The sequence below is a fragment of the Gloeophyllum trabeum genome, assembly GCF_000344685.1.
Source record: "Gloeophyllum trabeum ATCC 11539 unplaced genomic scaffold GLOTRscaffold_00001, whole genome shotgun sequence".
Classification (NCBI taxonomy): domain Eukaryota; kingdom Fungi; phylum Basidiomycota; class Agaricomycetes; order Gloeophyllales; family Gloeophyllaceae; genus Gloeophyllum; species Gloeophyllum trabeum.
In genome coordinates this window covers 1,634,608-1,657,339 of record NW_006920410.1, presented here as the reverse complement: position 1 = coordinate 1,657,339, position 22,732 = coordinate 1,634,608, and the positions used below count along the sequence as shown (strand labels likewise).

Sequence of the window (22,732 nt, the reverse complement as noted above, 5' to 3'; positions counted from 1 at the left end):
TCGGTGCCTTTGTCTCAAATGGCCCTCCCTGAAGTGATCTTCGGATGATCCCCTTCAAGCCTATAGCCCATCTGTACAGGGACTACCTTCGCCAAGTAAGACTTCTGCCACACGAATATCTACGGTACGTGTCCAGTCGGACCTCTCAGCCTTTGGTTGGCTCAAGCCGTCTCACAAAGGACGTTCTTCCGTATCAAGGCTCGTGACGACGTAACGGTTCTCTGCAGCACGAAAGATGGCAGAAAATCCATGGAGAATAAGCAGAAGAGAGTCTCGAAGGTTTTTACCACGATTCCTTCTGCTTTGTGCGGAGTGCCCATGATACTGCTCGGTTCAGGACATCCGGAAACTGAAAGACGCGAACACTGGTAAATGGAGAGCCTTTCAATACGTCCTGGACCTTGCCTACGGCAGGAAAGGGAGACTGAGATGGGAACTTCTGGAGGTAGGTCCTATATTCAGTGTTAAATACTACTGAATCACCTCTGTGAAGCCTTTGTTACAAGATGCCCGCTCGTCTGCCACCCACCGCATCATACCAGGAGTCGAGCGCTCCAGGCCGCCGCACTATTCTCCGGAGCTAGCAGCACTGCTTACCTCTCCGTTTTCTCGTTCGCACAAACCTCTGAGTCCCAAAGACCTCATTATCCCGCCAACTCTGCCCGCGCGATCGGATCCTGCCTCTGAAGAGGCTCGTCTCCTGGGACCATTAAGTAAACGTCGTGAAGCCAATCTGCGCTGGCGTTTCTTCACCGACCAATCGAAGAAAGTATATCCCCCACTGCAGATACTGGTGCAAGAGCCAGTGCTCACCGACCCTATTCCGAGGAGTGACAAGGATGCAGTCGCCCAGGCTGGTATCCGTGCCATAGGGTTGCAAGATTCTGGCGTCTTTGAGGAAGTACAGAAGCTGGCTCTCCCGCCTACCCAGTCGTCTCCAATCCCACGTAGACACCCTCCTACACCAAAACCGCAGGGGGAAGCTGACAAGTTTTCGCGGTCCCCCGCCTGTGTCTTTCACTCCCCATTGCCCCGGAGGTTTCTGAGGAGGCGATACCAGGAACTCTTAGGCCGGCTTCCCATTTTGATGTATATTAAACCCGGAACTCCAGGGAATGTCGTGGACAGCAAGAAATTTCGCGGGGTACCTCGCCCGAGATATGAGATCTCGCTGTCCGCGAGGGCTTCTGGGCCGGCTGTCCCGCGGGTTCACAAACCTGCTCCTTCAATGGACTCTCACGAGTTGGCATGGACCGAACTCTCGAATAAAGAGGTTCGAAAGGACGCAGCAGATCGAGATTCAGAACAGCGGACAGCAAAACAAAAAGCAGGGGTATGTAGCGAAATCGTAATGGAATAAATATAACGTGAAAGCGGTCCATAAGCATGGTCATCATCAACCGTCTTCGCTTGAATTCTCCAGCTCCAGTCCATGTAAATCGATAACGTACATATTGTAATTGCGATCTGTTGCTTTGGCGATCCCAGCTTCACCCAAAGTAGGATCAACGCCACATTGCAAACCCAGCATGGTCTTATATTCGTCGAAGTTATATGATTGCTTTTGACGAATGCTATCCAGCATATCCTGCAATGTCCTTGGTCAGTAAATTTTCAGTTCAACTAGGGGAAGTACGGACGGATGGCGATATGAAGAACAACGAGTAGTATCGCTTCGCACGAGTGAATTCGATGTCAGGTGAAGCACCGGTGAGCGACCGAAGATTCTGCTGCAGAGCGATCATATTACGAAGAACTTTGCGGATACCGAAAGCGTTTGCACGATGTATATGCCGAGCATTGGAAATGAGGAGGTGCTCCATTAGCTGTCCAAGGCCCTCGAAAACGAAGCTGGCTTGATGATTTAGTCAAAGCACCCAAAGGTAAATGCAGATTCCTTACAATTGCTGGGCTGGTGGTAGGGAGCTGGTGATAAATTCCTCGCATTCAACCAGTTCCTTATTGAGGTCGACAACATAGGCATCAGGTTCCCTGGGCTCTTCATCCAGGACGTAGTTACCCTGCTAATTCTGTCAGTATGGCCCAGTAGGGATCTGAGAGAGAATTCTCACCTCTCGCATTGACATATCAAGATAGTGGATAGTCCGACACCTGACGTCTATGCGCATAGAGTACAGCATCAGTTCGCTCAGTTGATCGTACGTCTTCAACAGCGCTTGGAAGCGACTTATATTAAAAGAACGTCAGATCGACCAACAGTGCCAAATCAAGTGGACTTCGTACAGTGCCATTTCTCGAGAAAGGGGGAGTGTCAGCTCATCCGTCTGCTGCAGGGACGGGAGTATCGGGAGGTACGGCGTGTAAGGGGTGGCTGCGGAAACAGGTTCGAGCTTCAAAGGTGTTGTTGGTGAATATGTGTCCTCCGGGGCAGACTTCAGCTTGGTCAGTTCACTCGCTAGCCACGTCTAGAAAGAGAGATCTTGTTAGATCAGTCGTAGGATGAGACAAATCCGCGCACTATACTGTGGTACAATGTTCCAAGGGAAGATAGATTCCGCAGAGGAGATATTAGGTCATCCTTGCTAACAGTCTGGTCGTTTAGGATCTGCCAGATTTCAAGGTGCGTCTCCTGTCTGCATAGCTGCAGCTTCTTAGCCACGTCGGTACTCTGCAGACAAGTGAGAACGGTAACCACTGAAGTTGGAGTAACAACGACGTACTGCTACACCCATGAGTTCAGACAGGCAAGGCGCTAATTCACTCCTCTGAGCCCACTGAGCAGCCAGAGCGATACGAGGTTCCCCGTCATAAGATGAGGCTCGCAAGGATATTAAATCCTGGAATCGATCGCTACACCGCTGATAGAACTGGATGATGACCGTAAGTATCAAACGGGCATAATTCTCCCGATGGAAAGGAGTTGTACGGAGCATGTTGCATAGTGAGTTGATGAGAGCCATCAGTTCGGTGCTCGCCTGCGAGCTTTTATGAGACATCAATGAATCCACGACATTCAGGAGGACCTACCTTGACAAGCGGCTGCGGTGATAACTTCAGAGATGTAGGGTCAGGCCGGAAGGCGTCAGGTCCTTTACAGTACACCATAAGGATTCAGTTTCATGTGAAATCGAGGTAAGGACATGCCTGTCACTGATTGGTGGAAGAGCTCAGAGACCTTCTCTTCCAGCTGGGGTAGATAGACCTTCAGCACGAATTCCTCAAGGACCGCGCTCGACGCTCTGGCACTCTCCAAGCCAGATGGCAGCACTTCAGCCAACCGCTCCAAGAAGGCAAGGGTGGGCTGGAATAACACGCTGACATGGAAAGCGTCGGGCTTGATGAGGAGCCTGTGGTGTTGTCCCGAGCCTAAAAGACGGTCGTCGGACGCCCCAACGTTTGACAATGTTGATTGGGTTGCATTCTCAGATGACCCATGAACGAGCCCAGGAACCGTGTCACGCAAGACGCGAGTCAAATCATCCTCGTAGTGTCTTAAAGTCTTGGTAGCTGCTTTCATATCAGTATCTGCGAACCGGAAGACAGGCTGCCATCCGGACCACAAACCATGAGGCACGATACCATAGACAAAAGGCCAGCTCCCTCACCTTCCCTTTATCTCTCGAGAACCTGTTCTCACGTAGTATCTCGTTGATGGAGGAGATAGGATTTCGCCCGGAGACGGACCCGTGCTCTTCATCATTGAGGTAGTCATTCAATAGTGTGCGCATCTGTAAAGAGTCTCAGAGTGTGGCGGGGAAATGGCCTACGCAATTGGCTCACCTCAGCTTGCAAAGGTGCCCAGACCTCAGCAATCGGAAAGAGATTACCGGGCTTTGTCTCAGATGAATCTTTGAAGTCCCTTCGCTGTGATAGTATGTCCCCGGCATCAGCGTCTATACCGAAGTCGTGGCAGGCGCCACAGCAGACATATAGACAAGCGACGTACAGATCCAATCCGGTTTGCTACTTCATAGACGACCCTCAGTCCTTGGCTAACTGCATCGAACTTGGAATACAACGTCCAAAATAGATCTCTCAGGATTTCATGGTCTACTTGCTTCGACGAAGACTCCAGCGCGGCCAGTCTAAGGGACGAAGGGCTGATGAAGGAGCCTTTCATAGGTCCAGTAACGGACAATGTGGTCATAGAAATAGTCGCGCCGAGGTTAGACATGCCAGAAAATACGTATACGCCATCCGGTCGACTCATATTCGCGCCAATGGCAAGCGAGGACCTGCGGCCATACTCTGCTCTCTCGGCTACTTCGTCAAGGGTGGCCTCGACCAGCGAGTATATCTCGCCCGGCAAGCGCTGAGCAACCACATCGAGAGCATTCCCCAGTTTCCCGAGAACAGCCAGAGATTCCAGGAGTGTCTCGATATATGAGAACGAGTCAGACTCGGGATTCTGCTGGTTCGACTGCAAGATCGCGTCCATGGAATTCGAAGACACAAGTCCCGAGAGCACAGTTAGAGAAGGCGAGGCCGCGAGGCCGCTCTCCGCAAGACGCTGTCCAGAGACACTGTTCCGAAAGTTCGGCTCACTTAAGTCGTAAGGCGGGTCATTCGGCCGTAATGCAAGGTCCTGGAGATATCGGGCTAGGCGAGCCGGGCGAGCAGATCCCTGAGAGCTCGGTTGCCCTATTGCCTTGGACTCCCCTAGCAAGGGATCGCTGTCGAACTCCATTTTCGGGACTGCGGGCGAGAGTTAGATCAACAGCAATCACCTGCTGGCCGAGAAACGCACAAGTCTGCTGCCCAGGTGTGTAGGAGGTCCAGCGCGACTCGCACCAGAATGACTTCAGATACAGGTGGCTGTGTAACTCGTCGATTAGAATATCTCGAATCGCCTGGGGAGTCATGTCATTAACCAAGGGATAATCCTGTATAAGGATGAAGCAACTTACTGTTTCCTGTCCCACGAGGTAGCTTCGCAGATCAGACAGGGCACCGATTTCGAGCATATCCGGCTTATTAATTATTTTCAAACTTCTTATGAGGAGAACAGAAGCTTGAAGCAGCCGTTTCTCGGACATTAGCGTCTCCAGGACGTCAGGGACTGATTTGAGATGTTCACTGCTTATCCTTGAAGGTCAACAGGCTTTGCGGTGGGTGATTACGCCACGTACATCTGATCCAATATCCGTAACATTTCGTCCACCGTCTGGCCTCTGGTCCATAGCTGAACAAGGTCGCTACGTTTCGTCCCAAGGGAATCCTTCGCTTCTTGTAACGCTGTTCGTGCATCTGATATTTGTGTCTGGACCAGTCCTAGGTGACTTAACAAGGACGCGTGATGCGGAAGAGATGCAGCAAAGGCTTCATAGTGCTCTGAAGAAAGTAATATACATCCAGGGCGATGCAACAGTGGCTGTAAATTCAAGCAATCAACTTATCAATAACGAGACCATGAACGTACTGTCTACTGATCCCTTCAGCGCTCTCGAGAGCAAATCCTTTGTGCGGCGGAAGGAGTCGATATCTTTCCCGGTAGATGATTCATCCAACAGCTGGAGCGCAAGATCCACGGGATTGAACTGTTCGGGTATCAAACAAAATCAATAAGACGGCTCAAGGAACGGCAATGCCGAGTTCACTGAATGACTAACATCGGGGTCGATAACAAACTCCCAGTCGTCTTTGATTTGATCTAAGACAGCTATATACAGAGAACAACGGGTGTAAGTCAGAGACCCAATATACCGTACACATATACCAAGGAATTTGGTAGGCAGTCTTCGGGTGAGATGAGAGCGTACCATCGATGTCACCTGCTTTGGCTTTGCCATTCAACCTCATGCCCTTATCCCTTATCCTCTTCTGTCTGATCTTCTCAGCCTCAATGGCTTTCTCTCGCTCCCTCTCCCATTCCGTGTCGGCACTCCCGTTCGTCATAGCACGTTTTCTTGCACCGGCAGTCTGAAAGGCAGACATGACTTTGGCCAGAGACGGGCTCGCCGCGTCAGCATCCTCGGATTGCATACTACTTCCTGTCATAGCGCGCTCAGGGCGTCGCGATCGGGATGGGTACGAGGCGTCCGAGCGGGTGGTTGTGACACTGTCCCGCCGGTCTCGTGCATCGTAGCCACTATGGAGAGACGACGTGGATGCTTGTTCAGACGCAGAGTAATAGTCGGAACCTTGTCGGCTTCTAAGCTCAGATCGTTGAGGACGAGAGGGACCGCTGGGGAGCCCGTTGCGCGAAGCTATCGAGCCATTGCTCGGCGTTGTGGGACGGGAAGGGGGCCGGTTTATCTGCAGCGGGCGAGTCGGATTCGTGTACGAGCTCGACTGAGCGTCATTTCCGTTTGGCAGAGGAGGGGAACGGGCGCGTCTGGCAGAGTTTGTAGGAAACGGAGAGCTACGAGACATCAGATCGTCGTTGCCAGTGCGCAAGAGCCTGAGCAGTACGCACAGTGCATGCTTCATTCCACGTTACTATATTTGGTACTCCACGTGGGTGTTCGATGTTGACCCCTAATCGGGCAACGTTGTTTCTCATCCGTCACGGTGGCGGTATGTAGAAATCCTCCAGTTTAATCTCTGTTATGATGCATTGCTGCCATCATCGTTGGCTCTGGCGTATCAAGCATCTATAAAGTGTATTAGGAAGGAATGGGCACAGGAATGGCAAGCAGGAATGCCAATGTGACCAGGTCTCGGAAAGACGTTTGACCGCCACTCTTCAACGTACTCGAGCTGACGCTTGACCTTCCCCTCGACGTCCGTCTTGACTATGGCGCCCGAGTCACTTCCCCCCTTCCTGCAACCATGGCCAGCGGATATCACCATGGCTGCAGATGCCAGCGAGCCCTCTCAGAACGCTATATATAAGCACGCAGACCCGCTCGGAGCCTCTCATGTCCTTTGGTGGCCCTTCTCCAAGGGGCCTGAGCCGGGCGCGCAGTCCACACTGATTTTGTTCATACCTGGTCAATCATCCCGAGTTCTGCAGCCAGACTGTCTCTGATGTGACTAGCTAGGTAATCCAGGGCACCTTGCTTTCTACACGCCTTTCCTTTCCACTATATACGACAAGACGGCTGCTTCTAGCTCTTCCCGGCTAGCCATTTTAGCGCACTCTTACCTTGGGCAGACTCCGGGACTTGCGGACGATAATGTGTTCTCGCACCCTGAGCGAGTCTGCCTTACCGCTCAAGTGCAAGCAGTCATCGAAGTACTCGATTCCCTGAAGTCGGCATATGGCGACAACACCAGAATAGTCATGATCGGCCACAGCGTAGGAACGTGGATTACCCTGCAAGTGAGCAAATTTAGCGACATGTCTTTGTAGGTTCAATCCATGATGCTCGTGTAGGCTCTCAAAGCCAGACATGATCATATCGCCGAAGTCTTCCTCCTCTTTCCTACTATTCAACACATCCTTCAAACGCCTTACGGGCGTCGTTGGTCGGTACGCTGACTCCTTTACATCTTGGTCGCAGTTTTGTCAAGTCGCTTTCCAGTGGCTGTTCCGCGGACCATTTCCCAGGATACTATCAACCCTTTCTACGACGAGCCGGATATGGCCGACCAAAATGGTCTCGCTAATCCTCAGGGACTGGCCACCGGCACAACTCCAGGTGCTGCTTAGATGGCTTCGTTCTCCTCCCTCTGTCTTCGCGGTGCTGACTATGGCGCACGACGAAATGCAAACGATCCGTGAACTCGACATTGCTCTCATGGACGAGAACCGACACCGTATCTGTCTTTACTTTGGAGATCAGGATATGTGGGTTGGAGAGCAGAAAGACGCGATCCTGCGGCTCTTTAATCCTGACCCCGGAAGCATGAGGGTGTTCCACGGCCCTAGTGACATTCCCCATGCGTTCTGCATAAGTAGGCATCCTACTCCGTTTTACTTGTCAACGACTCTAATATGCTGCACGTAGACCACGGAGAACTGGTCGCGTCGCAGTGCCTCGAATGGCTGAAGTCTGGCGGTTTCATATAATTCGGTGGCCAATCTCCCGCGGACGTGCATCCGAGATCTCCCACCACACTAGTAGTTCCACCATGTTGTTCTCTTATACAACGTTCTGTGGACCGCCTTACGTTTGATCATATCATCTGACTTGACCGTTAGATATATTCGCCTTGCGTCTTGGACCGATAAGCTGCAGTGCCGTCATCGTCCCTATTTATACCTCCTTCAGCGAATACTATGGATAGGTGCTTGCTTCTGTGTTCTCCTCATGTTGCCCTGTTCCCACATTGCTGGAATGTAGAAGCAAGCATCCGATCTTATATCTGCAAACTACGACTCTTGAGATAATCGGTATCTTCAATGTTTTGTTTACCCTTCCTCAGGCGCAGGTCTCCTCGCTACCATTCCCCGGAGGAGGATGTTCCACCACCATCGTATTCGACTGCAATCGACTCATTACCGAAGACAACGGTATACTATGGTCGCATTGTCCACTCCAAGTCGTTATCCCAGCTCGAGATCCTACCCAAGGCGGCCCTCGGCGTTGATACAGATGGAACGATACGCTTCCTCGATGGTGAAGTCGACAGTGCTGAAGCCGCACAGAAGAAATATTCAGCTCAGGGGTTCGAAAACGCGACTGTCGTCGTGCTAGGGAAGCTACAGTTCCTCTTCCCCGGTCTGATAGACTGCCACTTCGTCAGTATCCTCATCCAAGTAATCCACCTCGAAAGCTGACCTTCTGTGATAGCACGCCCCGCAATGGCCCAACAATGCCCTGGGCATGGAATGGCCCCTCCGCGAATGGGTCGTGCACATGACCGACCCGATCGAAGCCTCCTACGCCGACACCGCCAAAGCCGAGCGCGTCTACTCCGCGCTCGTTCCGAAGCTGCTGGAGAACGGGACGACGACGGCCGCGTACAACTCCACCATCCACGTACCCGCGACGAAGGTGCTCATGGACGCGTGCCTACGGCACGGGCAGCGCGCGCTCGTGGGCAAGCTCTGCATCAACCACCGGGTGACGGCGGGTAATGGGGAAGGGAGCGTGGAGGAGGGGCTGAAGCATTCGAGAGAGGTGGTGGAGTATGCGCGGAGGATTGATCCGGAGGGGAAACTGGTGAGGGGGTGTGTGCAGCCGCGGGGGGCGACGTATGTGGTGCCGGAGTATTTGAAGGGGCTGGGGGAACTCAGTCAGAACAAAGGCGGGGATGTGATCCCCGTGCAGCTGCACATGTCGGGTGCGACCCCTCATTTTATTGCGAAGTCGCGCATACACTCGTCCTGACGTGAGCCTAGAAGCACTCCCGGACGTCGAGTACATGAAAAAGATGTACCCCGACGCACCCTGCTACGCCTCCGTCTATGATGCCGTGGGGCTCATGCACTCGCAAACCGTTGTCGCGCACGCGATCCACCTCACGCCGCTGGACATGTCCATCCTGCAGCGCCGCGGCGCGGGCGTCGCGCATAACCCGACGAGCAACACGTGCCTCACGGACGGGGAGTGCATGGTGCGCGAGCTGCTCGAGCGCGGGATCAAGGTCGGGCTCGGCACGGACTGCAGCGCGGGCTACTCGCCGTCGATCCTCGAGGGGATGCGCCAGGCGTCGAACGTCTCGCGCCACCGCGTGATGCATACTGGGGATGATAAGCTGAAGTTGGCCCTGGAGGAGGTGGTGTGGTTGGGGACGATGGGCGGGGCTGGGGTTGTGGGCCTCGAGCGGAAGGTGGGGAACTTTGAGCCTGGGAAGGAGTTTGATGCGCTGGTGGTGGATGTGGGGTTGGATGATAATGTGAATGTGGAGGGGTGGGAGGAGGACGGGAGGGCGTTGGTGGCGAAGTGGGTTTTCTTGGGTGATGATAGGAGCATCAGGAAGGTGTTCGTCAGAGGGAGACTGGTGGCAGGAAAGGACCTTAAGGAGCAATCCTACCTTGCCGCTCAAAAGAACTGAGTAAACAGAAACTAGAATAATGCATGAAGTAGCGTGTCCCGATATTCGAGGCCGTTGAAGAGATACACTCCCGGAGGGCCAATGTCGAGGGTTCTTCATGCTGCATGTACGGTAGCCTTGTCTAGGATCTCTCTGACCTCCCTCACTGCCTGCTCACTTGTACGCCAGACCGACCATTCGACCTGTCGTCCGGCACCCATACCCAACCCGTCTCGTCGGAATTGCATACCGCCTTCCACCCACCGCCCTCCACTCATATGGACTTCTTCCAGGCCGAGAGACAAAAGCGCGTCTAATACGGGCTGGATAGTTCCGGGGTTTATTCCGGAGCCGACTAGGAGTTTAGGACCCTGACGGGAGTCCGCCTTCGGGCGTGATCTATAGCGAAATAGGGAGCAGAGAGTTGGAAGGGAAGAAGGAGCGGAAGGAGACAGGCCGCTGGGAATGGTTCTATGTGAGCGTGTGTCCCTCAATTTAGGGGGGGAAATACCTCGTCAATATCCTGGTAACTCCGGAGATAGAGGCTACCATGTCGTATGCTATGAGATTGAAGTGAGACCAATAAGCAGAACGAGCAGTACGATACTACATGCACTACCTTCTTCCGCGGCCCTCGTCATGTCGAATGCCCGATGGAAACAAACTAATGGAACCGCGCTTCAGCTATATCACTCTCTGTTGACAATGAAGTACCTTGGAGGGGAGAAGCTTCTTCCACAATCCTGTCGAGGCATGCATTTTAGCCGGCAATATCGTATCAGGTATCATGAACGGACGGACTTGCGCGAACGCGCGACATCCACCTCTCCGGCTGCATCTAGGATGCCAAAGACAATGCCCGAGGCGGTGCCTAGTTGCGTGAATGCCCGTATATCCTCCAGCATTACATCAAATTCAGACCCGGAGTACAGGAAGTCTCCGATCCTCGGTCGAATCATGACCTACCAAGTATATCAATTTAGTTGCACCGTATGGAGAGCAATAAGGGAATTGGCTCACCATAAGTGGGGTATGAGGCACAACGGAGGAGATGGCCTTGAGGAGACCCATGCTTGGTGTCGTGCCCCCTCCGACGCCGATATTCGCGCATACCTCTAGACGGTCAGCACCTCCGTTGACGGCTCTGTTAGACCGATTACTGAACGAGTCATTCGGAGAACGACGGACAGGAAACTTACGCAACGGCTGATTCCACAGAGTCTACGCAGACTTCAAGCACGATCCGATGCATTTCGTGGCACCGGAGGTGAGTGTGGCGATCAGAGCGTAGTTGATTGGCTCGATCATTGAGAAGCCTAGATAAGATAAGCTGCGTTGAATTCGAAAGATTAGTTCGGCACGACTGACCGCGCACGGGGAGAGTCAGCACCGGGACTGTTTGCATTCATGCCGTGGAGGCCTCAGTCGGACTGACCACCGATGGAGAGTACGAAGGAAGGCGGACCGCGAGACACGTGGCAGGACATCACCTTGACTCCCGTAGTGATCCTCCGATGCTACACTTTCGGAAGCACAACAGCCCAACCGCGATCGTTCCCCACCATCAATGGCACGGCATTTGTCACTCATCATGACATTCCCAACATCATTTACGCGCATATATCCTATAATCGCGCCGACGCTCTTTGAACCCCGACAATGACCCCCTCGCCCCAGGTCGCCTTCAAGACGCGCCGGCCCAAGGTATGGTGGAGCAACGCCGTCTTCTTCGTCGGCGCGCATATAGCTGCTCTTGTGGGCATCTACTACCGCCCCGTCTACGCCGTACCACGCGCGACCCTTGTCCTCGCGTTCGTATTATGGCAGCTGGCTGAGTTCGGGTGCGTTGCAGTCTCTCGTCCATTTCATGACTTGCAGCTTAGGATCACCTCTCAGGATCACTATTGGTTACCACCGGCTGTGGTCGCACCGTGCATTCAGGGCCAAGCCAGGCGTCCGAGTCGTGCTCGCCATCCTCGGCTCCTCCGCTTTCCAAGGATCTATCAAAGTGCGTCATGGAATTCGCGCTTATTTGATCGCCGCTAACTGGACAACGCGATCGTGACTGCAGTGGTGGTAAGCATCGGTGCATGACAGAGTACCTGCCGGCATCCGTCTTGACTCCATTACGTAGGTGTTTGAGACATAGGTTGCACCATGTATGCCCCTACGTCTTCCTCCGATATTCTGTACTCACCGGAACCTACATAGAGATTCACAGATGATCCAGTACACGACCCGTGAGTACCCCAGATATCCCAACATCCAGGGTCTGATACATGAGTTTCTATCACAGATATTCCGCAACGCGCGGTCTCCTGTTCTCACATGTAGGCTGGATATTCTTCAAGCCTGTGTACGAAAAGATGGCGCTGGTCGACAAGGAAGACCTCGAGAACGATCCAGGTAACTTCATTTTGTTCACCATCGAGGGACGAGTTTATTGTATCCTGACATCCTCTCTTCCATCCAGTCGTCGCATGGCAGCACAAATACTTCGGTATGAAATCACGTTCATATTCGTTCCGTATGATATATGCTGATTTCTCCCCGCGTGGTCAGTGTTTCTGGCTATTGGTCTCGGTCTGGGATTTCCTACGCTCCTCGGTGCTCTATGGGGCGATGCCATGGGCAGCTTCATCTGGGCGGGATTGACGGCGAGAATATTCGGTGAGCGGGTCCTCTCCATGTCAATGACGAATGAAGCGCATTCACACATGCGCACGAACCCCAGTTTGGCACTGTACATTCTTCGTGAACTCGTCAGTAGTACATCGGCAATATTAACAAGTTCACGGGAATTTATTTGATGGCTCTTCAGGTTGGCGCATTGGGACGGCCTCCAGCCATATTCAGACGAGAACACCTCCCGGGGCAACTTCGTAAGTCGCGCTTATCCGCCTTACCAAGAGCTGTGACGAAGTGCGTCTAGCTTCTCGCTGTCCTAACCGCTGGCGAGGGCAACCACAACTTCGTAAGCTCTCTTCAATTCTCACCGAGGTCCCTAGGTTGATTTGAGGTCCCACCACAGCACGTATGTTACACGTCCGCGAACCCAGAGGCGGACGGAAAAATATGCTTACCATTCCTACCTAGCACGCCTTCCCACATGACTTCCGCTCCGGCCCGTCATGGCTAGATTGGGATCCCTCCAAATGGATCATCCTCGCTCTCCACCGTCTCGGACTCGTGTACAGCCTCCGCACAGCGCGCGGAGACGATATCGAAGATGCGCGGCAGTATATGCACGAGAAGAGCCGTGGCGATCGCCATCGCCCGCACGACGAAGAGGAAGAGTGGTCGGGCGCAGTGTGGACGAAGGAGAAGGCAGAAGAATATGTGGCTGAGAACCCGCAGAGGTGTGTACTGCTGATAGAAGGGTTTCTGGTAGACGCTACGGCGTATCTCAAGGAGCACGTGAGTAACTATTCTTCGTCTTCTGGTCTTCGTCGTCACACCCTGCCTGCAGCCCGGCGGCGCGCGTTTATTGCGCGAGTACTCCTTGCGGCGAGGTACAGAACCAGAAAGGCTTAGTTGGAGGGACGCGAGCTGGGCGTTTGACGGCGGGCTGAATAACCATTCGAGAGCGGCGAAGAAGCGGTTGAGGGAGTTCCGGGTTGCTAGACTAGTTTCTGAAGACGCAGTGGTAGAATAAAGTGTTATGCTGTACAGGTGTTTCATACTGCAATTGGAAATCAGTAGACAAGTGCGCAAGCACTTCAAGTATGAACTCTGTAGCCTCGTATGTGAAGAGAAATGCGGCAGTGAAAGGAGGACGCGCTAGTGACGCGTCGTGTGACAAGGTCACGTGCTCCGCGCGGCACAAGAGGTTCTGTGGCCCGATTGGACACCAGGGCGACCGTGTCAGAGGGAAGTCGCCCCAGCATCTCCAGAATATCTCCCCATTATTTGACGATAACATCTGCCATTCCGCGTCCCAAGAGCCATCCAGCATGGGCAACATGAAGAGGGAGCTGGGCGCGATAGCCGGCGCCGACGTGAACCCGGACGCACCGCGCGCCAAACGACGCAAGGACGTTCCCGCCGCCGCCAGCCCGAGCGAGAATCACGCCAGTGGCGCCGGTGCTGTGGCGGAGGCCAGTGGAAGCGCGAGCGATAATAAAGAGACGAGTGAGAGCGTGAAGGAGCAGGGGATGCAGCTGTGGCAGACGATCAAGGATGCGGTCAACAAAGAGTGGGTACCACGCTCCTTGTATATGCGACCGCTAAAGGAATTGCCGCGGCCTCTCCTTTCGATATGTCCTTATTTCCGCTGCTCACAATGGATCTGATCCTCTCGCAGGGGACGCGTCCTGTCGGTCGATTTCATGCGCCTGCCGTCCAAACGCCAGTATCCGGATTATTACAAGTTGATAAAGAAGCCCATTTCCCTGGACGAGATCAAGGCGCAGCTGCAGAATGGAGGGTACCACTCGCTGGAAAGTGTCAAGCAGGATTTGGAGATGGTCTTTCATAACGCTAAGCGGTATAACATGAAGGACAGTCAGATATGGAAAGATGCGAAAACGCTGCATGTGAGTACCTCAACCTACCTCTGTCTTTGCGTAGTCTTGGGTCTCGCGGATACAGTTTGTCTTGTCTTCTCGAACACTGCGACCAATGTTGAACCCCCCACGAAGCTCCCTTTTGTGGTCAGCCTGTCTCATGCGTTTGCTCCCAGAAACTTGTCAAGAAGGAGTATGCCAGGATGACCGGTACCAAGGAAGAAGATACCGGCGAGGCTGGAGAGAAGGAGCACGACGCTGCTGGCGAGGGATCAGATAACGAGGGCGACAAAAAGTCAAAGGGCAAGACGCCAAATATGAACCGACTGCTGAAGAGTAGACTGCAGAAGCTGGTGGAGAAGACCGATGACAGGTATGCACTGTGCTGACCCAGGATGCACGTCACTAATCGAACCTCCCGGTTCTAGCGGCCGAGTTCTTTCAGAAGAATTCATGGAGCTGCCGAACAAGAAGCAATGGGCGGTATACTACAAGACCATCAAACGTCCCCAGTGTCTGGAGAATATCTTCGTAGGCAGCTTCCCGATACCTTCTTGGTCTCCACCTGACATGCTCTCGCAGAAACGCCTCAAGCGAAAGGAATATCATAATTCGGCTGATTTCGCCCGTGACGTTGAACTAGTATTTGCCAACGCTCTTGAATTCAACCAGGAACATACACCGATATGGGAGGATGCATTGGTACTGCGAGTAGGTTACATCGCTCCACATCACTGTGCCGCTGCTCATTCGCCTGTCGTAGGATTACTTCCGCAAGTTGATGTCAGATTTACCACCACCTTTCGCTCTTCCCGAGTACGCGGCCCCCACAAAGTCTGCCCCTGCCCAGTCGAGCGGCAAGATCAAGCTGAAGATGCCAGCAGCACCTCAGCCTCAACTCGCACCGGCACCTGGCCCTTCTTCAGAGGCGGAACAAACCTCGCCCAAGCTCACCCTTCGCGCTCCTCAACCGCCTGCAGGTTCTGCTTCCCAGCTGAATCAAGCACAGGCCGCCGACACCATCGCCGCAGAAGTGAAGTCGCCAGCGATGGGCTCGCTAGTACATATTGCGCCTTCCGTTCCTCCAGGCACTGCTCCCCCGAAGGCTCCAGCTGCCCATCCCGTTCAACCCCAGGCTGCTCCAAACAACACAGCGGGCCCTTCAACAGCAGTCGCTACCCATGCGCCTTCGTATTCTGTGCATTATCCCAATGCCATGTACCACCAGCCGACGACACCCGCCCCTCCGGCCATAGCACCTGCCCCGCCGATAACGGTCACGACCGCTCCTCCTGATCAAACTCCCCAGAAGGCATCTTCCATCGCTAAATCACCTGCTCCTACGCCGTCGCGGCCCCGTCGTCAATTGACACACGTCTCAATAATCACCAACCCGACCACTCGTCGGATGGATCTTGACGTCGAGGATGGGGTAAAGAGCTGGGCAATGCGGTTGACAAACGGCGAAAAAGTGGTGACTATCAAGGATGTCACTTTTCTCGAAGATGAGCACGAACAGGAAGAAGATAAGCCCCCAGAGCAGGAGCAATCAGAGCCTGCCACAGACACAAAGGGGAAGGGAAGGGCCAAGGCAGCAGCCAAGAAGACAGAGGCGACACCAGTCGACGCCAAAGTCAAGGCTAACGGGAAACCAAGCAAGGGTATCGAGGCGGTCGAGGTTCGATTAAATGGATCCTTGGTCAGGTCAATGTCGGGCACGGAATGGCAAGCAGACCTACCCGTGGGCGCCAGCACGCTGGAGATTGGCGAGCAGGGAGGTATAATATGGAAGGTTTATTTTGACCGCCCGCCGCTATAGCCACTTCTACCAAGTCCTCGGGCCATGCCGCTCTGCTGTTTTGGTGTAATTTATTTGCTGATGTTCGTGCTTTCTTGATTTTCTTTTGACGCTATTATGCATATAGTAATACATTAGTGTAGGATGTCCATTGGTACATTATAAAGATTAGATATCCCACATATCCCGTTGAAAGACTAGACCTCCACTGCCAATGCCTGAGCCCGCTGGGCAAGTGGCAGGTCCTCGTTGTCCTCGTCACCACTGCTACCGCTATCAGGCTCGGGGACGTATCTCTGGTATCTGTCAGGTTCACCGGCCTGGTTTTGTATATACCGTTGTAACAACCCTTCGCGATCTATCATGGGCACTTCGTAGCCTTCGGAGCCACGGCGCACCCTGATTCCCCATTGCCTGTCATTGGCGGGAGTGTATTCATCCTCCGACCCCGAAGTAGACGAGAATCCTGAGTCACGCTCCACGTACGCAGCTTCGTTGTAGTCGGGATGATATGGTGGTAATGCCAAATGCGAAGATGGACCACGTTGGCGTAGGCCACCGTCTGACTTCCGGGTCCGAGCGCTCGACGGTCGAAGGTCTGGGTTCAATGCGCCATTTGCATACGTCCAAGGCGAGTCTGGGAGCACAAACGTGTGGTCTTCGTCCGAGTATTGCTGGTGTGCAGGATCTTCGGGCGGCCAAGGGATTGATGGGAGGGATTCTGTACGACGTCGTGAGTGACTGGGATCCGGAAGCAGGACGGTATAACATAAGGTAGGCAAGAAACACTACATACGATATAAGTCATACAGTCTTGCTAAGAACCGGCATACTCACGGGAGTAAGCAAGATGATTCAAGGCTCCAAGTGACCATCTTCGTAGTTGTTCTGCCGTACATTGGATTTACTTAACTCCATCCACTTACCGTTGGATTCGGCAAGCTGGTATTTTAGCCCAGTCCCAGGGGGCACGGTCGGCCAGCACCACAGCAAGGGATTGTCACCGAGTACTGATGCAATGTTCCTCCGGACACCTAAGTTCTACAGGAATGCAGGATCAGTTCATAAAATTTGTGCCAACCCAGTGCAGCATAGAAACTCACGTATGGGAACTTGACCTGTAAGAAATCTGACGTTAGCCACCAATTCGATGCATGTAATGTCAACGCACTTCACTGATCTTTCCATGCCGGACAAGGCGAGCAACCTTGTCTTTCTCCCAACCCTCGATAGTCGTAGTATTACCAATTAAACAATAGAAGTGATATATGCTAGCAGCAACTGTGTATGAGTAAAACTCGAGGCCGTATACCACACGACTTGCCTAAAGGCGCCGACAGACAGGATCACTGGTATGCAGGCCGTATAGTTGAGGATGGTGAAGACGAGTTCCCTAGTAGTCGGCTCATCCTGAACGTTGCTTAGAACCAGCAACGGGATTACGGGAAGGCTCGCATACCCAACGACTAACATCCATCCAGTCAAAGACGCGACGAGTGACCATAGCCAGGTGATAAGAGCAGGCAAGGTCGACGTAGAAGAGAAACCTTATAAAGTGGCCGTAGTTGAAGTGGCCGACGCAATTATTAACCCAAGGGCAATGGTGATCTAGGAGGCTTCGTCTCTATGCAAATATGGTAGGTGGGGTGACATTGAGACACACCCATTCTCAGCACGCATCTATGATGGCCAGTCAGACCCGGAGTTCAAGGAGCTGCACATCTGCCACATACTTGTTGCATTGCCTACAATGATGCGCTCTGGGTGGTTTATACTTATTGCACGTTCGACAATGCCTGGGTCTTCCCGTCAATCGCTTCACTTCGTATCCATTCCCAGAGTTTACATCTGGGACCTGAATGGCACATTTGCTATTCATCGTAGGGGGAGGCGTAACGGAGCTGCTCACCCAAGAATCCGGAACAGACCCAGGATCTGTTCTGACACAAAGCGAGTAGTTCCATAGCAGCATACCTACCAGAGTGCTAGGTTGTGTCATAAGCGCTTGCGATGCCAACATAACCTCTTGAACGTACTTGAAGGGGAGCAACAGACTCAGCAGCGGGACTGACAGCTCGCGGCCATACCAGGGCCATATTATGAATATCTGAGAGGAATACGCGATGAAGAGGATCAAGCAGGTAGTGAATCCGACAAACAGACGACCAAGGATTCGTCCCATGAGCGTATGACCGAGTCGCAGAGCAACGAGCAACACGACATACTAATCGTCGATGAGTCCTGCGGAGGCTATTCCCGCCACAATTGCCAAATTAGCCGTTACTTTTCTTTTCAGGCTCAAGTTCTTCCAACTCTTCGGAGGCATCCTCAGGCTCTCTCATGCGACCGCCGTCGCTCTCTCTGCAATTACGGACGCGAGCTGATGCAGCAAATGCGCTAACCGCTCGCTTTTACTCTGATTTGGCGGCTCCAGAGCCAAGTCAAAATGGTCCGCTGAGACGTGTTGGCAGCAGAGCTCCTATAGCAAACATGTTCGGTGATATCTCGATACGTGAGTCTTCATAGCTGCTGTAACTTTTGTTAGTTTCTTATGTGCTGTGTCAGAGAATGTTTCACAGACGCCAACGAAGCGGATTGTACCAGCACCCGCGCCAGCCGGACAGTGGAAGCCCAACCCTCGTTATTCGATACAAAAGCAGTCTGGGACATCCACCTTGGCCAGCCGTCTCGCGCACAGGCGAGTCAGCGAAGGTGCGAACAATCCAACGACCTCTGAAGCCCGGTACCCAGCGAGTCAAGCAAGCCTGGGACGACCTACTGGTCCCCTAGCTGGAGAGCCTTCTCCTAGTCTGGGCAGACTACAACTCCAGCGGCGGTCCGATCAGCTGAGAAAAGAAGCTCCAATTGCGTCAGGATGGAATAATAGTCGGTCGCGAGAGGGAAAGGAAGGGGGTCGTTCGGATAGAGCCCCGGCACAAGGCAGGCGGAATGACGCTTCTACAAAGACGCGGACCACGTCGATACGCGATGATGCGGACACGAAGGAGCAGTCGCCATCGTCCTCTAGGCTCACCATGCAGAGACGTTCGGAATTATCGCCTTCTGCTTCCGTCACCCAATCAGTGACCAAACCAGATGATGACGAGAAGCCCGTGGTGCCCACCACCGAGCGTAAACTTCTGCCTTCACCTTCTCTGGTGAAGCTGGACAGCAATGCATTGGATTCTTTATTCAGTCAACCTGCAATCGAGGAAACTGCTACCATCCCGTTCAGGGCGAGCTCGAATTCCAAGGCAGATCAGTCTCCCAGGTTGCAGTCACTGCTAGAACAAAATGCCGGCGACTACTCCCGCTATCTTCCGGCTCACTTCCACTCGCAGCTTATCGACAGCCAACAGCTGGGCTCCGTGGGATATGCTGAATTCGCTCTGGCGAGACAGCGGAGCGCCAGACTGGCCAGTAAGCGTACTGCTCTGGATGTCGTCAAAAGATATTCAGGAAACGTTAAAGATGCGCGTTCTTCACTGTAGATCGTCTTTATACGTATGTCGGGTCAATATAATAATAAAAAATAATGAAAGTCACGCAGACACTAAGGGTACAAGTATAGTCTTACGAACGGATGGTCGGGTATACGCCTGACTGGTTCGCATGCTTAGCCTCCTTCGAGAGGTATGTCGACCTCTTTCAAATCGGGAGAGCTGGCCGACTCTCGTCGTGCTTGGGAGTCATCGGCAGTGACGTCAGTCATATCGGTTTCTATGGGCTGAACAACACGATGGCCATTTGCGACTTGCCGATCGTCCTCAGCATCCTCTTTCTCGCTCTCGTATCCTGGACGTAGCCAGAGAGGCAATTCGAAGTCTCGAAATTCTTCCACTTCGTAAGGTACTTTCAATCCGAAGGCGGTCAGATGCCGCTGAGTCTTCCGCACGTTGGGTTCGCCAGCGTTTCTTTGTGCAGTCGCGAGCAGAATGCACGTATTACGCTCGAGTCTTGACGAGATGCTCCGTCCCGCGGATACCGACATATCCTGAGCATCATTCGTGACATCGGAATGACTCCAGGCCCTTTCGGAGCCTCGCGCAGATATTCTGCGACCAGTTCTTCCTAAGGGCCGGTCGACCTCACTGAGCAGCTTAGCTTTCTTGCGAGGCGAAAATCTGCCATTTGTCGACCGTATTCGTGGTTGTACTACGCTTACCGAGGACCCTGTTGCTAGATACATTGTGAGCTCAAGGCATTTGGTAAGAAGACCAGAGAAGACAGACCTGACGCAGGGTAGTCAGCGCCATTCCGTGACGGTGTCCCCGGTAGGCTAGAGGACGACTTCAGCTTGCTGAGTCTGGTTGCTGAAGCTACTTCACTGGGACGGAGACGAATCTTTAACTTGATTTTCTCTGGCGATCCTCGAGCCGTCGCTTTCCGTTCCTCCACGTCAATTTCAGATTCCCCATCCTCATGCTGAGATTGCTGCGCTTCTTCAACCTTCTGCTCGACTTCCTCTTTCGTGACCTCCTCTTGCTGTGCGAACCCGCCGACTCCCTCTTCCTCCTCTTCCTCCTCCTCTTCCTCATCATAATCATCTTCCTCCTCTTCCTCTTCCTCTGGCATTGGCCGAGGCTGGGGCTCGGGTTCGATGGAAAAGGATATGCTCTTCTGTCTGGAACCATTCTTCACCTTCTCCAACCATTTCCGGTCAGGCGGAAGAAGCACGTTGTATCGCTCTTCCAAGACTTTGGCGACATCAAGCATCTCTTTCCGACGTCTTTCTCCTTCTGCGTGGGCCGCAGTAGTATTGATGCCGTTTAGTTCGTCGTCGACGAAGTGTGGGATATATCTGTCTTCCGGCGGGGGCAACGCGGAATCCGGCAGACATAAAAAAGCGGACGCGTCCATGACGCGTAGTTGGTCGATGCGCTCCTTCAACTTGTACTGTTCGTGTTTGAGTTTTTCCTTCTCTCTTAATCGTTGGCGCTTCTCGAACGTCTCATACTTGCGATGCCGCTTCTCGTATGCAGCATCAGACGTGTCTGTGCATTGCTGTCGGCGACAGAAAAGGGTTGGCAGGTTCGCATTGTGTGAAGAAAGAGGACATAGCAACAATAAGTGTAGGTACACGGAGAGAAACGATGTAGACGGACATCTTCGGACCCTCGAGGTCGAAAGCGGCTACCGACACTGGCATCCTCCGATAGGAGGGAGTATTCAGGAGTTTGTATAGTTTGCTGCGCTCTGTACGCCTTGATGACCTCCGGGCGGTCGAAGTATCGTTCATACGCCTGACTGTTCAGTTGCATTTCGAAGGAAGAGCTTGAGGTAGAGGGTATAAGGGCGGAGTTGGTCGTCAACAAGAATCTCGTGTTGGCGGGTATCAGAGGTTCATTCTCGACTGGGTAGACGGTCAACTACACTCCCTGTAACAAGTTATGAACGTACACTTTCTCCTGTAGGCATCCAGGATCATCATATCAACATCGCAGTTCCCTATGCCAGGGCCGCCCCGACGCGACCGAGAAGGCAGCACGCGCTTTTGTCGCGTACTTGGAGGGTCACTGTCCTTCGAAGACGGCGGCACCTTGCTCGGGGTGTCGAAGACTGAAGTGGTAGGGGACTCCGCGTATGCTCGTTGTTTGCCCTTGCGTTTCCCCGGTTTGATATCATTCGGAGCAGAGGTCTCCGGCGTGTTAACCATGGAATGAGCGAGAAGGTGAATATGCAGAGACAGACTGGAACCAGAGCGGGATGGAACTCCTCCGCTCGGAAGGCGACGCGCTCCGCCAAGCGGCAGTCGGCAATTTCCTTTCTGAGAGTGTGGGCGGAGTTGTGGCGCCATCAATTCTGTCATGATCATGTCGCGCAGTGTTGTCACGGTCATAGTCGAAGTTATGACGGATGGTCACTTTACGCCGGTAAATACGGACTGACTGCCGTTATTACTCCGGACTGTCATAGTCGAAGTCAACTCGGGCTTACCCCATTAGGGTGTTTCGGCATTGCTCGGTTTGCACATGTTTACAGTGTTGATCGGCGCTCGGGAATCCTGCGGGGCTCTCCCCCTTTACCTGAAAAATACTCTGACAACTGACAACTTTTCTGTCATAACGGTCACGACGTCATTCCCACGGTAATAACGTAGTATTTACTCAGTCATTGACAACACTGATGTCGCGAACTTACAGTGCTTTGCATAAAAGTCCGGAAACCGCGATTCGCGAAATGTTGTTTGTGCCAGCCAAACAAACCTATATGGGGTAGTCGATCACCGTAGCGCGGGCTGTTGACTGGTTGGCGGGACGCTTCGACATCCATGTATGAGGGTCGTTCTTGGGGGATTTTGACCTCTGCGTGCTCGATATCCTGAAGAGATACATATCTGAACGTTATTCAGCCTTGAGACGGGCATTTGTGTCCCAGGAGTGATATAGGCTGACTCGAGGACCGTCGCGCCCTCGGTCAGGTGTTACCCTATAAGGTATTGTTTGGCTGGGACAAACAGAAACGCGCAAAACGCAGTTTCCGGACTTTTATGCAAAGCACTGTACAAGTTAAACTACAGCACACGTGCTGATGGCTCCCGGTGCCCACACTTCTCTACTCCGGGCGCTGATAGTCAGCACATCCATGCTAAAGTGTGGCAGGT

General features: G+C 53.1%; 10 protein-coding genes across 10 annotated transcripts; 6 read left to right on the top strand and 4 right to left on the bottom strand.

Moving 5' to 3' along the window:
- Positions 1-44: 44 nt before the first annotated feature.
- Positions 45-1,589, top strand: GLOTRDRAFT_135142 (uncharacterized protein; the record flags this gene model as incomplete). The annotated part of the gene is made up of 4 exons (XM_007862680.1): positions 45-124; positions 180-279; positions 338-445; positions 494-1,589. The coding sequence occupies 4 exons, from the start codon at positions 45-47 to the stop codon at positions 1,358-1,360; spliced, it is 1,155 nt and encodes a 384-aa protein (XP_007860871.1). The 3' UTR covers positions 1,361-1,589.
- Positions 1,397-6,753, bottom strand: GLOTRDRAFT_113095 (exocyst complex component sec8; the record flags this gene model as incomplete). Its single annotated transcript, XM_007862679.1, has 20 exons — positions 1,397-1,588; positions 1,641-1,851; positions 1,903-2,021; positions 2,073-2,187; positions 2,245-2,426; positions 2,480-2,629; positions 2,682-2,936; positions 2,989-3,050; positions 3,106-3,505; positions 3,567-3,689; positions 3,742-3,825; positions 3,908-4,459; positions 4,484-4,560; positions 4,709-4,811; positions 4,869-5,037; positions 5,091-5,292; positions 5,381-5,498; positions 5,571-5,620; positions 5,721-6,322; positions 6,656-6,753. The coding sequence occupies 20 exons, from the start codon at positions 6,751-6,753 to the stop codon at positions 1,397-1,399; spliced, it is 3,864 nt and encodes a 1,287-aa protein (XP_007860870.1).
- GLOTRDRAFT_135140 (uncharacterized protein) lies at positions 6,752-8,179 on the top strand (the record flags this gene model as incomplete). Its single annotated transcript, XM_007862678.1, has 5 exons — positions 6,752-6,893; positions 6,945-7,225; positions 7,280-7,375; positions 7,428-7,800; positions 7,854-8,179. The coding sequence occupies 5 exons, from the start codon at positions 6,752-6,754 to the stop codon at positions 7,913-7,915; spliced, it is 954 nt and encodes a 317-aa protein (XP_007860869.1). The 3' UTR covers positions 7,916-8,179.
- On the top strand, positions 6,830-9,846 carry GLOTRDRAFT_113093 (guanine deaminase; the record flags this gene model as incomplete). The annotated part of the gene is made up of 8 exons (XM_007862677.1): positions 6,830-6,893; positions 6,945-7,225; positions 7,280-7,375; positions 7,428-7,800; positions 7,854-8,185; positions 8,354-8,587; positions 8,640-9,132; positions 9,191-9,846. The coding sequence occupies exons 5-8, from the start codon at positions 8,126-8,128 to the stop codon at positions 9,844-9,846; spliced, it is 1,443 nt and encodes a 480-aa protein (XP_007860868.1). The 5' UTR covers positions 6,830-6,893; positions 6,945-7,225; positions 7,280-7,375; positions 7,428-7,800; positions 7,854-8,125.
- A 95-nt stretch (positions 9,847-9,941) lies between these two features.
- Positions 9,942-11,077, bottom strand: GLOTRDRAFT_31628 (uncharacterized protein; the record flags this gene model as incomplete). The annotated part of the gene is made up of 5 exons (XM_007862075.1): positions 9,942-10,284; positions 10,491-10,568; positions 10,627-10,787; positions 10,846-10,969; positions 11,025-11,077. The coding sequence occupies 5 exons, from the start codon at positions 11,075-11,077 to the stop codon at positions 9,942-9,944; spliced, it is 759 nt and encodes a 252-aa protein (XP_007860266.1).
- Positions 11,078-11,484: 407 nt separating this feature from the next.
- GLOTRDRAFT_135138 (uncharacterized protein) lies at positions 11,485-13,561 on the top strand (the record flags this gene model as incomplete). Its single annotated transcript, XM_007862676.1, has 11 exons — positions 11,485-11,666; positions 11,722-11,833; positions 12,037-12,065; positions 12,122-12,231; positions 12,299-12,325; positions 12,388-12,495; positions 12,560-12,587; positions 12,647-12,707; positions 12,758-12,799; positions 12,922-13,242; positions 13,295-13,561. 11 exons carry the CDS (start codon positions 11,485-11,487, stop codon positions 13,478-13,480), a joined length of 1,206 nt encoding a protein of 401 aa, XP_007860867.1. The 3' UTR covers positions 13,481-13,561.
- A 226-nt stretch (positions 13,562-13,787) lies between these two features.
- Positions 13,788-16,149, top strand: GLOTRDRAFT_68092 (Bromodomain-containing protein; the record flags this gene model as incomplete). The annotated part of the gene is made up of 6 exons (XM_007862675.1): positions 13,788-14,020; positions 14,129-14,360; positions 14,507-14,703; positions 14,759-14,861; positions 14,913-15,041; positions 15,094-16,149. 6 exons carry the CDS (start codon positions 13,788-13,790, stop codon positions 16,147-16,149), a joined length of 1,950 nt encoding a protein of 649 aa, XP_007860866.1.
- On the bottom strand, positions 15,765-18,362 carry GLOTRDRAFT_68091 (zf-DHHC-domain-containing protein). Its single transcript, XM_007862674.1, has 10 exons — positions 18,165-18,362; positions 18,038-18,113; positions 17,862-17,983; positions 17,792-17,808; positions 17,588-17,736; positions 17,453-17,538; positions 17,300-17,399; positions 17,232-17,246; positions 17,055-17,169; positions 15,765-16,849 (listed from the first exon to the last, which is right to left on the bottom strand). The coding sequence occupies exons 1-10, from the start codon at positions 18,308-18,310 to the stop codon at positions 16,326-16,328; spliced, it is 1,350 nt and encodes a 449-aa protein (XP_007860865.1). The 5' UTR covers positions 18,311-18,362; the 3' UTR covers positions 15,765-16,325.
- A 76-nt stretch (positions 18,363-18,438) lies between these two features.
- Positions 18,439-19,911, top strand: GLOTRDRAFT_113088 (uncharacterized protein). Its single transcript, XM_007862673.1, has 2 exons — positions 18,439-18,640; positions 18,694-19,911. Exons 1-2 carry the CDS (start codon positions 18,469-18,471, stop codon positions 19,617-19,619), a joined length of 1,098 nt encoding a protein of 365 aa, XP_007860864.1. The 5' UTR covers positions 18,439-18,468; the 3' UTR covers positions 19,620-19,911.
- Positions 19,745-21,784, bottom strand: GLOTRDRAFT_135134 (uncharacterized protein; the record flags this gene model as incomplete). Its single annotated transcript, XM_007862672.1, has 4 exons — positions 19,745-20,301; positions 20,361-21,132; positions 21,234-21,481; positions 21,529-21,784. The coding sequence occupies 4 exons, from the start codon at positions 21,782-21,784 to the stop codon at positions 19,745-19,747; spliced, it is 1,833 nt and encodes a 610-aa protein (XP_007860863.1).
- Positions 21,785-22,732: the final 948 nt, after the last annotated feature.